This window comes from Azolla caroliniana, unplaced genomic scaffold, assembly GCF_043228905.1.
Source record: "Azolla caroliniana isolate FFs.n. ecotype wild unplaced genomic scaffold, voAzoCaro1.0.p SCAF_2, whole genome shotgun sequence".
NCBI classification, from domain to species: Eukaryota; Viridiplantae; Streptophyta; class Polypodiopsida; order Salviniales; family Salviniaceae; genus Azolla; species Azolla caroliniana.
The window spans coordinates 11,686,174-11,702,350 of NW_028230437.1; the positions used below are offsets into that span (position 1 = coordinate 11,686,174).

At 36.6% G+C, this 16,177-nt stretch overlaps 1 protein-coding gene across 2 annotated transcripts; it reads left to right on the top strand.

The window, feature by feature from the left end:
- Positions 1-427: 427 nt before the first annotated feature.
- Positions 428-14,651, top strand: LOC147867362 (uncharacterized). Of its 2 annotated transcripts, XM_087315149.1 has the most exons (15): positions 428-772; positions 869-984; positions 1,552-1,621; positions 5,990-6,075; positions 6,335-7,069; positions 7,267-7,345; positions 7,449-7,669; positions 7,743-7,836; positions 8,013-8,126; positions 10,508-10,584; positions 12,605-12,700; positions 13,744-13,855; positions 13,967-14,056; positions 14,162-14,269; positions 14,347-14,651. In XM_087315149.1, exons 1-15 carry the CDS (start codon positions 452-454, stop codon positions 14,563-14,565), a joined length of 2,538 nt encoding a protein of 845 aa, XP_087171275.1. In that variant the 5' UTR covers positions 428-451; the 3' UTR covers positions 14,566-14,651. The 2 variants fall into 2 exon arrangements, with proteins under 2 accessions (XP_087171275.1, XP_087171276.1); XM_087315150.1 differs by lacking the exons at positions 428-772; positions 1,552-1,621.
- Positions 14,652-16,177: the final 1,526 nt, after the last annotated feature.

The following is a 16,177-nucleotide window of genomic DNA, read 5'->3' on the forward strand; positions in this document are numbered from 1 at the left end:
CCTGAGTCGATCGGGCTCTTGATAACAGAGGTTGTCAAACAACCGGGCTCCTTCTTACTGATGTTGTCAGATAGCGGGGCTCCTTCTGACAGAGTCGGGCTCCTGCGTACGGAGGCTGTCTGACAGCGGGGTTCCTTTTCACAGAGTCGATAGACGCTGTGAGCTTGTTATCCATCTTGGACGGTGGAGATCGAACACGCCATCAGCGGTGCGACCTGCACCGTCCCTCTCCGCGATTCCCTCACTTGGCCCTCTTAAATATTTGGTAGTAGTAGTTAGTCACGAGCAGGTGGGTGTGTGTGCACACTGTACTGTGTATTACATACATACATACATATATATACATACACATACACGAATTGCGCTCACAGAACAGTGAGCGATGGCGATCGCCAAGTTTCTTCGATAAGCTTCCCTCCTCTCTCTCTGTCTTACCACGAGTCACCTCGTAATGTCGATGGTTTTCGCTCCTCCTCCGTTCTTCTGCACGCAGATCCTGCTCCGCAGATCTCCTCCCTTTCCTTCTACGTCATTCTATTTCTTCCTCGCTTCACAACGCCACTTCCTTCGTTCGTCCAGCAGATCATGCAAACATCTCATCTTCAGATGCAAGCACAAGAAGAAGCATCAAGAAGAAGATCTTACCTCGGATGATCTCCATCTCCCAACAGATGGGAAATCTTCAAGGCAACGATCACTCAAACAACAGATAAAGCGTCGAGCTTTGCTCTCCTATCGTAACCGATTCACACAGGCTCTTCAAGCTGAGCTTGTAAGTCTCTCCATCTCAACTGAATATATATATTCACTTGTTTTTATTGTATTTCTTTATTTTTCCTTTTGTATATTTCTCTTTATGTGTCTTTAGACTGAAGAGTTGCAAGAAATTAAAGGAAAGCTGAAGCAATGGTCTAACAAAAAGCTGGAATCTGAAGGCTTGGCTTTGTTCGATTTATCCCTACGAGAGGAAGGGCGTTTGTTCAGGTACCCTATTCAAATTCCTTGATCTCTCTTAATATGAAAAACATGAGGTAGCATAGACATTTTTCTTGCATTCAAGGTCGATAGTTAACAGTGATATCTTAATGTGCAAACTAGCTTTTCTTGCATTCAAGTTCAATGATATTTTAACCATTGAATTGTAACATATCAGCAAATTTTTTCTCGCATTCAGAATCCCATAAGTTTGTGGAATTGTAAGTTTTCTTCATTCAAAGACTGGTAGCTCATTTGATATCTTAATGGGGAATTATAAATTTGCACGAACGTTTTTTTCTCTTGTTAGGAAGCCCATTGATTTTTTTACAAGCTAGAGTAAACCTTTTTACTTGTTTTCAAGATCAGTGAATTCCAATGATATCTTAATGTGGATTTATAAGCTAACATGGATCATGTTTCTTGAATTCAAATCCTGATGCCACATCGGTCTTAATGTGGTATTATATGCTAACATAGACCACTTTTTCTTGCATTCAATGTTGCTTGCTCTTTGATCTCATGATGTGGAATCGAAGCTAACACAAGCCTTTATTTCTTACCCATGGAATGCAGAGACAGGATCTTAAGATTATATTTAAGTTCAGGAGATGGAATTCTGCCTCCACATAATCAGTTCAGCCAGGTGTTGTGTGGACTAAGTGCATCTATTATAAATAACACATAGTGCTCTGCAAAACAGGATTTCTGTATGTGCTTATAACCCTCAATTGAAGACAAGACATTACATGCAGTGATATAATTAGAGACTAATTAAAGAAAGAAATTATCAATGAGATATAGGTATGCACAAGAGCTATAAGTATCATGGCATTCATTAAGAGAGATTGATTAAAATAAAGACTACTTGCGATAGTAAGTATCACAGTACATCCAAAGAACTTTAGCAGGGTGGCTTGGTGACATGATGCTTGAGGTGTTAAGAAGATAAATATGCAAAATGGCTTCTTTTTTAGTTATTTTAAGATCTTAACATGGTGAATCCATAAGTGAGGGGGAAGTGAGAAAAGGGAGCAGAAGAATTGATGGTGAAAGGGGATGCAATTTGGGCATAGTGATTAACAGATAGAACCAACAACAAGAGACTGGAAATAGAGAGTACAGTTCAATTGCCAACCATAACCTTATGTTTTCATCTTAACTTGCTAATGGCACAGTCTTCTAGTATAAAACTCTGTTCTGCAGAATTGTGCTTGAAATTAACAAATTGAGGCTCGAATGAAAATGATTTTTTAGTTTGCAAATAACTGTTACTCCACAAAATTTGTCAACTTCTCTAACTTTTTCTCTAATTAATTCAATCTCTTGTCAATCGTTTTGCTTTATTAATATTAAAATATCAAGGCTGGAATGAAAAGATTTTTGGTCATGCAAAACTATTTCTTGATCTAAATCATTTCAATTGATTAGATGCTTAACTATTGATATACTCATCAAGTATCTCTCTGGCAGAAATCAGCTTCTCAGATTTATATTAATCATATCTTGTTTGGCCATTTGTGTAAGTTCTTCGATTTCGAGCTTTTATATCCTGTGTACTTTTTGAAATAGAAAACATGAAAGCCATTATGAATGTAGCTGGTGGGGGAAACTTGTAACCTGTAGGTCACTTCTGCAATTTTATTGAAGAACATGTACTTACACATGGATTACTATATTTAAACACTATATCACTTGCATTTGTTAGGTGTAAAAGCTCTTTGGTCACTTTGTCTGTGGCCTTCCTCCTTGCACTTCATTATTGTACATTCTGTCACATTCTCAGCCACCACTTGCTTCTGCCATACAACTCAGTATTAGCTCAGCGCAAGGTCAATCTGCACCACTCTGCCAGACAGCAGGAGGCAACCAGACAGCTGTTGTTGTCTGTATGGAAGTAGAGATAGCACACAAACCCTAAGTTATAAACTGCTGAATATAGTTTTGTTTTGGTTCTTAGTGCTCTGCATGCACGTAAGGCACATATAGAAGTGCTGGTGTACTGGTTCAGCTTGTCTGTTGGTTGGTCATTTGCTGGTTCAGCCTTTGTAGGTTCTCTGTGTTTAAACAACAGAAGTTTATCACTGATCGAGCTACAGTAGCAAGTGTATTTGGGTGATACCTGTGATTTTGACAAGATGGTTACCATTTTTTCTAGTTCTGACACAAAACATCTGATGGAAATTAAATGGTTTGATGGTCAGGGTTTTGACCTTTGGAAAAATCGTATGCAATGTATTTGTTCTTGAAAGATTGTGAAGATGCCTTGCAAGTAAAGAAGCCTGAACAACTATCTGATGAAGATTGGGTCCAGATGAACAAGAAAGTTGTGGCATATGCCAAAATGTGTGTCACTGATGATATCCTTACAGATATTAAAAGCTTGAATATAGGTTAAACTATATAGGTAAAATGAAAGACTACATGTAACATAACTGAATCAGGTGCATTTGATGTGGAGATTGGTAAATATGTGACTGGAAAAGTTCAAGTCAGCGTCTGAGCACTTGATTGCATTTATAGGTATTCTGAATCAGCTGATAAATGCAAATATTTGTTTTGATGGACAAGCGGAAGGCCATTTTATTAATTATGACACTGCAAACTTATGGGAAACACTTGTAGTTTCTTTGAGCAATAATCCTAGTCTAACATATGTTGGTGCGAGAGAACATATTCTCAATGAAATGGGAAGCACTTGTAGTTTCTTTGAGCAATAATCCTAGTCTGACATATGTTATCAGTAGAAGTCTTGACAAACCTCAGCATAGCAGTGGATGCAACTGGTGGGAGTATGTGAAATTTGCTCTCCGAACCTTGTGTTAATACCATTGTTCACTTTGGCCAGCTATTATTTATTTGAAAGTGTGAATGTACCCGCATGAGTTAACACTCTGAAGTATAAATACATTCTTTGTGCACCACCACATGGGTTTGGTACACACCAGAACTAGTATATTCTTGTCTTTCTCTGTCAGTGGCCTTCTCCTGCACTTAATGCTAGCACATTCTCTCACACTGGCTGCTGCCACTCCTGTTTTTGCCTTAACAACAAATGTTAAAGGAAGAATTACAAATTCCCTTGTTTCTAAATTTTGCCATGATTAATCATACCCTTTGCTAATCAATCTGCAAATACCCCCTTTGTATGGTACCCATTCATGTGTTAAAAAAGCACTTGAAATATGCCTTCCATTGAACTCATGTGACATATTTCATAACGACCCTTAGTGCTGATATTATTTGTGAGCTTAATATTTCTGTTTCCCTCTAGAGCAATTTACCTTTGATGTATGCATAATCACACTTATGAAAGTTAATTGCTTGATAGAACTTCATTTGTCCCGAAGAGGCGAATTCGGCAACATGCCCTTATGAAAAGGCCTTGCTGAATTGCGTGTACATACATTTTTTGTGCTGGTAATACAGTTGGATCCTGAGTTTTTATCCTACCAGGTAGAGGGTCTTTTTGCCACTATGTATCCAGGCAAGATACAGTAGCTCAATGAGAATGACTGTCAATTGAAAAGCATGTGGAGAGTAAGGAGTACAAAGATTGAGACTGGATGCTGGTTAGTGGAAAGCACATGAAAGGAACAATGTAAAATAAATATAAACAATGATATTCATAAAAAGATGGTTATAGATATTGGTATCTGGGGAACTTACAATGATGCACATGGAATTTAACAAGAACCTTGGCTAGTTATAGACTATTAGGGTGACAATATCTTGCATTCTTAGAACTTGCAAATCCATCAATGTAATTTTGTATGCATTATACAAGTGTCTTGAGAGATGAAAACAATGAACAGCTAAGATTGACGGTTATCTTAGCCAAAACATGAATTCATCTTCATCTTGTATAAGTTGCAAAGATAGTGGAAATCACTAAACCTCATGGGTAATATCCATCGAACACAATTAAGCCAGAATAGATTGTATACCATAGACGAAAATCCCGATGCATTGTTCTTTAAAAGAAATGTTTCAATATTGTTTTTCTGGAGGCAACATTGTCTTATGATAGTCCGGTGGTATGAAAAGTGCATTCATTGGCTTTGAATGCTTGAATGCTTGTCTCATAAGATGCAAAGTAGCTCTTGGAAGATAAAAAGCTCAAAGGTAATTAAATTGGAAACATAAAAAATATTAAGGAGATATAAAAATAATAATTCTTATAGGGGAGGGTTGAAAACTGAGCATGGGAAGCAGAGAAAAGAGTGGGCCGATTAATGCACATGAAGCATACTCCAGCAGCACATGATGAGAGCAAGTTGATGCCATGTGGGCAGGATTCGGAAAACATTTGGAAGTTTTTACAGAAAGAGGAGGGAGACAGTATATCTGAAAGTTTTTACAGAAAGAGGAAGGAGACATCATCACTCATTGTATGTTTCTCATCATCATGATTTTTAGACGAAGTTATGGAAAGGAAGTAGCTTCACCGGAAACTGTTTTGATCCTCAGAGAGGGTGAATTAAAATGCCAATAGAAACATCTACATTATTTATTTTCCTTACCTGCATTAGCAATCAGTATACCTCAGTAGCAAGCAGGATATATGAAGGAATGAAATTAAGGGAGAATAAATGGTGAAAAAGGAGAGGACGAGGAAGGCACAAGCAGAGAAGAGGTAAGCTTGTGTCTCAATTTTTAATCCATAATCAAGAAACAGTAGGACGCATGAAGAGAACAGCACGAGGAAGAAAAAAGATTGGAGAAACAAGGGCCTGTAGAACAAAGCTTTGAAATGTGTGGTTCCAAAAATAGTTATTATCTGATCTGTATGATTGATAGGCATGCATTTGAAATCACTTATTAAACATTATTATTTAATCTTAATTTATTGAAGCTATATATCATATAATCACGCGAGCATCATTTTTCTCCCAATTTATCTCTGATTATTTCTTACTATGAGTTGCAAATCCTCTATTTAAGTTAAATTTCAGGAAAAACCTTCCAGTAAAGATCTTTAATACTGTCATATCTTGTTTGTCGTATATTGCAGGGAGATCTTGTTGTAATGAGTAGGATTCATCCTTTGTCTGAAGATGAAGCTGTTGTTGAGGCTGTTGTGGTTGAAAGGGCAAGAAAGTAGCTACCTTAGTGACATTATTTAATCTCAAATTTAGAATTAGTCTCTAGTTGTATTGAAATGCAAAAAGAGCTTATTTATTACTTCTACTACTATTTTTCTCTTCTAACATTAGAAGTTGGGAGTGAGCAATGGATATCTGCATATTTATAATTTGATCTGGGAATGAGATTGGATTGAGAATTCCTGTCATTAACACCATTAAATGTATGTTGAAGAGTTCAAGCAGGGTTTTTACCTATAATCTCTGTTGGACAGGTTTATAAAAGTAGCTGTCCCTTGGAATAAGTCAAGAGATTTGAATTTCCAAAAGAAATGGCGGTTGGATCTCTATGCCAATCATGTAGCGTATGAGCGTTGCCTGTTTGCTGTGGATGTCTTCTCATCTCCTATGCTTCAGCAACATAATGGAAGATCCCACTTGGAAGCTATTGTGAAGGTTAGTGACATTCACTTTGGGTCGTCTTTGGAGAGCAGTTTTGCAGTTGGTGAAGGTGCTTCTGCCATAAGAGGGCTTATTATGAAATGCCAAGAACTGCACTTGAGATATAAAAAGGTCCCATTGGATAGTGATGATATCCCTGAATCATTAAATGAGGTGAATTCAACAAAAAATCCTCCTTCCCAGATCAGTGGGAAGAATCTCGTAAATGCCAGAGGTGGTGTAATGGATTTCTTGTACTCAACACCTAAACAGGCACCATTTGATAGTCACGATATCTCTGAAGCATTAGATGAGGTGAAGGCAACAAAAAATCCTCCTTCCCATATGAGTAGAAAAAGTTTACCAGATGCGAAGGGTATTATAAGGTCTTACTTGCAGAACTCAGGGACAACCTTGAATGCAAGCCAAAAACTTGCCATAGAAACAGCTGCATTTCAAAGGGTAACTTTATGGCAAGGTCCACCAGGAACTGGGAAGACAAAGACTCTGACACATCTTATTGCTGCATTGTGTAGACAACAATTAAAAGTGCTGGCCTGTGCGGATAGGTGGGTGAATTGACGTAGATGTGCATTTTTCCTGTTTTCTTAAGATGTGAATCCACCGGATGGAGCACTCACCAGGGGCCACGTTTACCGCATCAATTAATTTACATTCTGTCTAGGAATGTGGTGGTTGTCGGATTCTGCCAGCTCTCTTTTAATTCAGATGTGATTGCCTGAAATATTTAATCGGTTGTATTCAGCAATGTTGCAGTTGATAATATGGTTGAAGGCTTGCTGAAATTAGGTTTACAAGTTGTTCGTATTGGTCAACCCGTTAAGGTAACCCTGCAGTGATTATGTTCTAATGGTATGTTCTATAAATTGTAATGGATAGATTGGATAAGGATATTTGTGTCTCATAGGGTAAAATTGAATTGTGAAGGTAAAATTTGATCTACATGAATGTACAATGGATGCTTTACTTGCAAAGCATCCTTTGATGAAAAGAGTCTTGGAAAAAAAGAGGAAATCAGCAGACCAAATGAGGAAATCAAGAGACTTGAATAACACTGGAAGGCGGGCAGATGGTGTAAATAATTCCAAGCTATTGTGGGAAAAGGCAGAGGATCTTGAAGCAAGAGCTTTGAAAGATGTTCTTGACAGGTTAGAACATTTCCATTACATCATAAAGCTATTTGCAATTTGTACATTTCATACGGCAGTTTATATATTTTAGGGCGGATGTTATTGCTTCTACTTGTATTGGTGCTGGGGATGAAGTTTTGATGAATCGTTCTTTCAATATCTGTGTAATTGATGAAGCAACCCAGGTTTGAGAAATTTTCATCCTTTGAGATTTCAGTTTCTAAATTATTCTATAATTTGTATGTATTCTTTGAATCTAAATTTCTAGGAATCTTGCCTTTTTCTGTCAAAACATTGACTCATTGTGAACTTGCTCTTCTTTTAGGCATTTGTAATATATGCGACTGTTTCATGTTTCTAGGCAACTGAACCGGCAACATTGGTGCCAATATTGAGGAGTGGGGCAGATGGTATTGTGCTAGTTGGTGATCCAGCTCAACTTCCTCCCACTGTTTTGTCCTCAAAAGCTATAGTGGTATTTTTCTCGTATTTCAAATAATATTTTTTCCAATTGTTTTTTTTTCATAAATATTTTATGTGACTGATCATGTAACATTTTGATTCTTCATGAATACCAATACTTGTCTGTAGTTGGATGCTTAGCCTTTTTCATGTTTCAGTTTGATAGGTGTGCTACTTAAATAAATGTTGCCTGAGCTAATTCTAGTTGATATGATAGTCATGTAAAGAAAATTTCCTTGTTTGCAAACTTAGACATGCTTATGTTTTTCTCCCAAATTTGTGTATCAAGCATTTGTTCAAATATCATGTCATCGACCACCAAGGTCCAAGGACTACCTTCACCATGCAAAAAGTTTAATGTGTCTTACATTCTTTATTAAACTGACATTTCATGGCCTTTTTTCTATTGCATGTGGGTGAAAATGACACCAATCTCTCATTCTTTTACCCTAATTTGTGATTATGAAGATTTGACAGGGATAATGATGATGCTTTTCACATTAGTCAATACCTATTTTATGTTACATGTTGGGTATTCATAATTACATTCCTAAGCCATTTAGTTGTTAGGAAATTAGAATAGAATTCATAAACAGTTGTAATCTTTGTCAAGCATTGTAGGCCATTATGATCTTTCAGAGGTAATATATCTTTATATCTTCTTTTGTGCCATTGATAGTTGTAGTGGATGACAAGAATAAAAGGCTGAGAGTTTTGGTGGTGTTTTCATTGGCATGTGGTAGAAACTAGAGCATGCAATTAAATTCAATGGAAAATTAGAAGAGAATGGTTGAAGAAATACATGTTCTAGATAGTCTTGAACTGTCAATGTTATGCCATTAGTATACATCTTGACACATGTTTTTTATTGCCTCCGCATGTGATGGGGGAGTTATGATTTCATGACCAGCAGAATAGTTACCAAAAGGCAGCTTTTTCAATGATACACCTGTTAGAAGTTGAGATGAAATTTTAACATGATTTCACAAGATTATGAATTGAAAAAAAACAATTTCCAAACATGTGTCAAATTTTTTATGAGACAATTATGGGATGAGACAATCTTTCTGTTTCAAACGTGGATTTGCAACAGAAACTTTTGAAACTAGCCTCATCTTCTGATTTTTTCTGATATCCTTGAATTAGTATCATGTTTAAATGTGCAGGTACTAAACTAGGTTTTGCAACAAAAACTTTTGAAACTAGTCTCATCTTCAGTGTTTAAAGTACAATTGCTGATTTGATGTAAGGTATCTTGCTGTAATTATTAGTGCTCTTTGTTTGGCAACAAGTTAGCATATTGTTGAAAATGGAAAATGTAGAACCAATTTTTTGAATGAGGTATAGGAAAACATTTAGGCCTTCATGAAGTACTTCCTATCTGAATTCTCCTTGGTGTTGAATTCTGGGCATTAATTCTCCCTATTCTGCAGCCCCAAAGTTACACAAAAGCTCCAAGAACAAGAGGAGAAAAAAACCCTTAAAAGAAGAGAACCCTAAAACAATAGCCCAGGTCTCTTCTTATAGTCACTTCTCCACTTTACTTTGTGTTTGCTATTCTTATCACGAGTGCCTGATTCAATGTATGTGGCATCTTTTTATTTTCTGAATTCCCATAAGTGAACTGTGGTATTTCTGGTTGATGTGAGGCTCGAATGCGCAACTGTTGATTTGAAAGCCATTCACCTTAACCAATTGACTTACTGCTTAATGCCATATATCCTTTCCTCCTCTACTCACGAACCCGTTTTTGCTTTTTTAACCTTACTTCATACATCTGGTTTTAGCCATTTTATCTCATTGTGACCATAGCACTTTATGACAACGCTCCCCCATTGTTGCTGCCTCCCCCATCCAAAGCCAGTTTACTCCACGGAATCCACTATCCCATAGGTGTGGCATAGTGTTGGACTTCCAGTGAGTGTGAAAATGGCACCAGAGAGCCACAATGTTAAAAGAAAGATGCTTAGAGAGGTTATTATTGAGAAGGCTACTATTAACGAAGTTATTATTAAAGAGGCTTAGATCAGAATGTGCATCAAGAGGCTATTATTTAAAGACGTATCATGCTGTCATTTAAAAATCACAATGGAGGACAAATCTAATAAATTTGAATAAAGTTTTGCTCTTTTCATTTTGTTTTGAGTTTTCTCGTATGTCCAGATTATGCTAAAGACTATCATGCTGTCATGTATGTAAACATGTACCAAACGGAGTGAATGATATCAACTAGTACCACAATAGCTGTGTCAATGCGATTAGCTTTATTTCTAGCCATGTACATATATCAACATCACACTGCTGGTGAAGCATTTGACAATTTCAATGCCCCCCTCCACCTATGAAAAGTTTTGGCTCTGGAAGGTTTATCATTCTTGTTGTTGGTTTCTGCAGGAAGGTTTGGATGTGAGCCTTTATCAACATTTACAAGAATGTGGTCTAAATCCTTGCTTCCTTGATACACAATACAGGTGGTTACATTATTTTGAAGGTGCATTGAAAATAAGACATCAAATTACTCTTCTTAGGAAAACTTCAAAATATCCCTCTTTTTTATTTCCTCTAATGGGTCAAAGTCTTAATTAGATCCCTAAATGCCCTTGCTCTACTGCTGAAGGAGAAATCAAGGGGATTCACTGACTATATAATCACTCAAATAGAACATATAATTGGGATGAAACTGGGAATGGAATTTACTCAAATGTCATGGATAATTGCTTGAACAGACATTCGGGGGAATAATGAAAAGTCAAATTCATTTTGAGAATAAATGAACTCAAGGAAACAGACTTCAAGGAAATTTTGGAGTCTTCTCTTTTTTTGACATAGAGTTTTCAATAAATTATGCCATTAAGTTGCCATCAAGTTATGGTGAAGAGATGTTTTTCTGATCTTAATTATATATTTTCTCAGTAACTTTACAACAGGTAAAATTATAACGTTGATAGAATATATATATATATATATAGATATATATGTATGTATGTATTCACTTTGATATCTTGCACACACGGATCAAATAGTGGCAAATGAAAGAAGTGACAGACTGGTATACTGATTTCTATATTCTGGCAACACAAGGGCTTTAATTTGGTAGTCTCTCAATAGAGGGACAGAACCTATACCATTCTCAAGGTTCATTTCTAGCTTTCTGTTGGATAAGGTTGATTTATTGCCAAACTTATTCATGAACATCGAAACTGAAATCATGATTCACATTCAGATGTTATTTTAGTACTTGGTACACAAAAGTGAATACAGATGATTCTATAATTTAGTCCCATGCTTTGGACCATTTTGATTTGATTAATTTTGCTTGAGAGTTTGTTTGTTTGCTTTGGACCAAATGACCAAAGTGGAAAAGAATAGAGTGATCTGAATTGATATTATTAACTTGGAAAACAAGATAACATGGATCAGCCCCAAAATACCACTTGGTACAAAGATGGCCCACTATAAGACACACTTCTTACATACATCGGAGGATGGATTCGTCATCAGGCCACCTTATATGGACATACATCTATCCTATGCGTTGCGTAGTTTGATAGGGCAGCTAAGAACTTCATCACATCAGCTATAGATTGAGGTAGGTAGATATACACGACTACCTCTAGAAGAGAGAATTTGCCAATTGTGTCATCAAGGAGTGGAATCTGAAGAACACTATGTTTGTCATTGTAGTGTCTTTTATGAAATCAGAGGGAGACACCATTGCCTCTTTAAACAAGGCTTTGGCCCACTACATAAGGTAATGGAATATGAGGACCAACGATGCCTAGGACTTTTCTTGCTAGAGCTCAAGAGACATCGGGAAAAGTTGCTGAAGAATACAGCCACACAAGCTCATCCACAAAGAACAATCACAACTTTCTTTAGCCCCATCACTCCTACTAATGCTACAAGTCAATCACGGGATACACAAATGGGCTCCCGACCAGGACATAACAAAGGGGTTACAATTGATCGGGCAATAGCAATTTGCTGTGCACGTAGGCCCCGCCTCCATGGACCACGCCTTCGACACCCTTGTCATCGACAGATAAAAGCCATTATCGCCCGTCATCGTAGATGCTTCCCTTGCTTTGGAGACATTTCCATTCTGGATCGACCTATGCTAGAGATCTTTTGAAGACAAAAGCTACAATATACCTAACTTGAGAATCTCACATGTGCCAAAAACTAGATTCCCTCGTTTCTTCTCTTTTCATCTTATTTACTTTTATATTTACTGTGTAATTTATTTATTTTTGATTTGTTCTCAAAGATGAGACAACACTCAAGATATAATCTCTTAATTGGTCTTATAGGCCATTTTGGCCTCTTAAAAGATGTTAATATATCTTTCTTTCTTTCTTTCTTTCTTACCTAGGAAATCTGATATCTTTCATAAACATGCATGAAATGTTCCTTGCAAGTATTTCAACGTTAGAGCAACACATATTCAAATGATTTTTGGATGATGATGTTTCTGTATTGGAACTCATGCAGGATGCATCCAGAAATTTCGGCATTACCTTCCAAATTATTCTACTCTGGAAGATTGAGGACAGAATTGTTACCCTCTGATAGGCCAGCGCCATGTGGGTTAGTATTTAGCATGTAAAGGTAATTTGTGTAGTGCATGAAACCAACTGTGGTAGGATATGCATCATTTGCAACAAAACAGGTAAGGATAGCGGGAGAAGTTTGGAAAGAGAGGGCTGGTTAGTTGTGAATGTTCAGCGCTGCAGAAATATTAAAATTTCTTATCCTTGATCATCAAAATGTTGTTCATGGTAGAAACAGTAGTCACCACCATTATAAAGTTTTTTAAGTATAATATTCACTTCCGTCAAAACCCAAGGCATCGTGTTGGCCATGGCCAAGGATATGCATCATTTGCAACAAAACAGGTAAGGATAGTGGGAAAAGTTTGGAAGGGATAGCTGGTTAATTGTGAACATTCAATGCTGCAGAAATATTAAAATTTCTTATCCTTGATCATCAAAATGTTTTTAACGGTAGAAACAGTAGTCATTGTTATTATAAAGTTTTTGAAGTATAATATTCACTTCCTTCAAAACCCAAGGCATCGTGTTGGCCATGTGCACTCAATCACTCACTCAAATCCATACAGTAAGAATCTTTGTCTTATAAAATTATTTTGTACCATAATCTATAAGGTTAGTTATTTATTATATTAACAAAGTCTCAGCCTTACAAGATTGATATTTATTTGGTTATTGTACTCTATAAAGTCGATGAGTCAAATTTTATTTATTAGCAAGTCAGATTTATAGCAATATCTCACACATAGATGTAATTCAAACAACCAGTACAATAAAACTTTGTAGACTTTCTTCCATGATAATGTATTTGAGTCAGTTGATAGATTATGTCATTCAAAATATTATTTTATCCATCTTGCATTGGGAAACCTCTTGCAACCTCATAGTCTGTAATTATCATCATAATCCAATTCATAACTATTTTGTGCATTTTAAGTTTGAAGGTGTATGTATATTGGTTCCTATTGTACAATGGGGATTCCGTGCGATTTTCTGTATCCTTGTAAGTGCTTCATGTATCTTAAACATCATGCCAATCTTTTAACAGGTTTCATGTTTATTATTTTTGGTTTTTTCTAGGTTTCATTGGCCAGATAAGGGAAAACCCATCACTTTTGTGGATTGTTTGGATGGTAAAGAAGAGTCTACATTTGATGGAAATTCCATGTTTAATCACGCGGAGGCAAGCCTGGTTTGTGTTTTTGTTTTCTATTCCTACGTTTACTGTTAGATAACATTAACTCATTTTGTATTGTATGATTACCTGATGATTTGATATAACTATGCTGGGTATTTATGGCAGGTTCTCAAGGTTCTACAGCTTCTAAAATCTGGAAATGACATACAAAATGGGTGGGAAGGTATTGGAGTGATTTCTCCATACAATGCACAAGTAAGCTTTCTAATTGGTCACTAGTGAGAGTCACTGCCCAATAAACACGATGTGCAAATTGTCACATAGGGAAGCTTATGGACCTATGGTCACTTGTTGAGACAGGTCAGACTACTGCATGATATGTTGTTTCTTGATGGTAATGGCAAGGATGACAAATTCTTCGGGCTTGAGGTTAAGACCGTGGATGGATTCCAAGGAAGAGAAAAGGAGGCGAGTTCTTCTAAAGTTTCATAAAGTATGACATGTAGAAAACAACACTAACATGTATGTAATGTGTTTTTTTTCAGGTTATTGTCTTCTCAACAGTTCGATCCAATGGCAAAGGCCAGCTTGGATTTGTAAGTGATCCTCGCCGTATGAATGTAGCACTAACCAGGGCCAAGTGTGGTTTAATAGTTATAGGAAATTCTAAAACACTAGAGCATGACAAGAGTTGGGCTATTTGGCTTACTTATATGAGAAAGCATAACCTTATTTCTGTACCAAAATCTTGTGAACCTTGCTAGGAACCTTAAGGGAAAATATTGAATCATCCATCATTATTGTAAATTTATATGTATAATTTTTTCATGTAATATAGTAATTTTTAATTTTGAGGTTCTGAACTAATTGGCGTGAGCAAATATGAACAACCAATGGGGTATTTCTTGGCATATCATAATTTATCGTGATTGGTCAAGGAGCAAAAGTTCTTGAACTGATTGCTCAGTCTGATTGATAATGATTGATTAAGTAGCAGCAGTAGCCACATCATTCAGAAAGTTACAATGGCTCATTCATAAGTTAATGCTAATATTGTGGCTTCAATTAAGCCCGGTGTCTATTGCATGTTAGACAAGTGCCTACTGCCCATATTAGACAAGAAATTAATGCATAATTTTGCTTGTAAATAGGCATTCGTCTGTGATGGAACACCAAAGATGAGATAGGGCTAGACAGAAACCAGTTTTCTTGAGTGATTAGCAATTAGGTAAGTCTGAATGAGAGTGAAAACCAAAGGTTAAGGTTAAATTGAGAATTAATTCTTCTTGGTGGAAATAGTGCACTTCTTCTGGTGGACGGGCAATTTGCATCTCCTAGTTTTCAGTGGTGGTAACTTGGATGTAGCAAGGTTTCAAATCTTGATGTTGATCATTTTATTTCTGATGCTCATATGCAAAACTCATGCAAAGAAGAGTATGCAGACACGATGTGTTAAGTACCTGTTGTATGTAACATGATACCTGAAGACATTGGCACCAAGCCAATAGAACATTAGAGAAAAGGGGAATAGAACAAAATTCCCTTCAAAACTTTAGCCCAAATGGCCATCAAATTGTGAAGCGACTTTTGTAGCTCTTCTTCCCTCTTGAATTTTTCTCTCTTCCTATAACCTAATCTTGAGCTTTCTCCCATTTCCTTAATCTTTCACGTAAGTGTGTAAAGTGATTAAGTTAAGCACTAACTCACTATGTGATTCACCAAAAATAATGTGTTTGATTATGTCATGATGATAGATTGTGGGGAAGTGTCTTGCTTGATTGGGAGTGGTTAGAAGGTACATGGAAACCTTAGCATAAACATTGGGAAGTAGTGAAAGGTATTATGAGATACCTCAAAGGCCAAAGGATTTGTGCATTTGCTTATCGTTGGCTTTATGAATGTGTAGACTATATTGATAATGTAGGTTGCAAAAAGTCCACTTTTGTATGTGTTTACATTCACATGAGGAACAATATCTTGAATGTCTATTTTAGCAAAGGGTGTTCCATTCTCTATTGCATAGGCACAATATGTGGTTGGCACTAAGGCATGCAAGGAGGGTTTTTGGATTTCATGTTTGGTGGGAGATCTTGGCACTATAGAATTATCTGTTCTTTGTTGTGATAGTCGAAGTGCATAATGCTAGCATGAATCTTGTCTTTCATGCAAAGATGAAGCACATACAAGTGAATTATTACTTTAACAGAGATGTACTTGACATGAAGAGCATTGACCTTGTCAAAGTGCCTATGGATGAGAATCCTTCATATCTTCTTATGAAGATTCTACCATAAGGGCGGCTTGCTCATGGTCGACAAAAGATGGGAGTTGGATAGATATTTGTATTTTAGCTTTGTACATACTTAGTTGATCCTT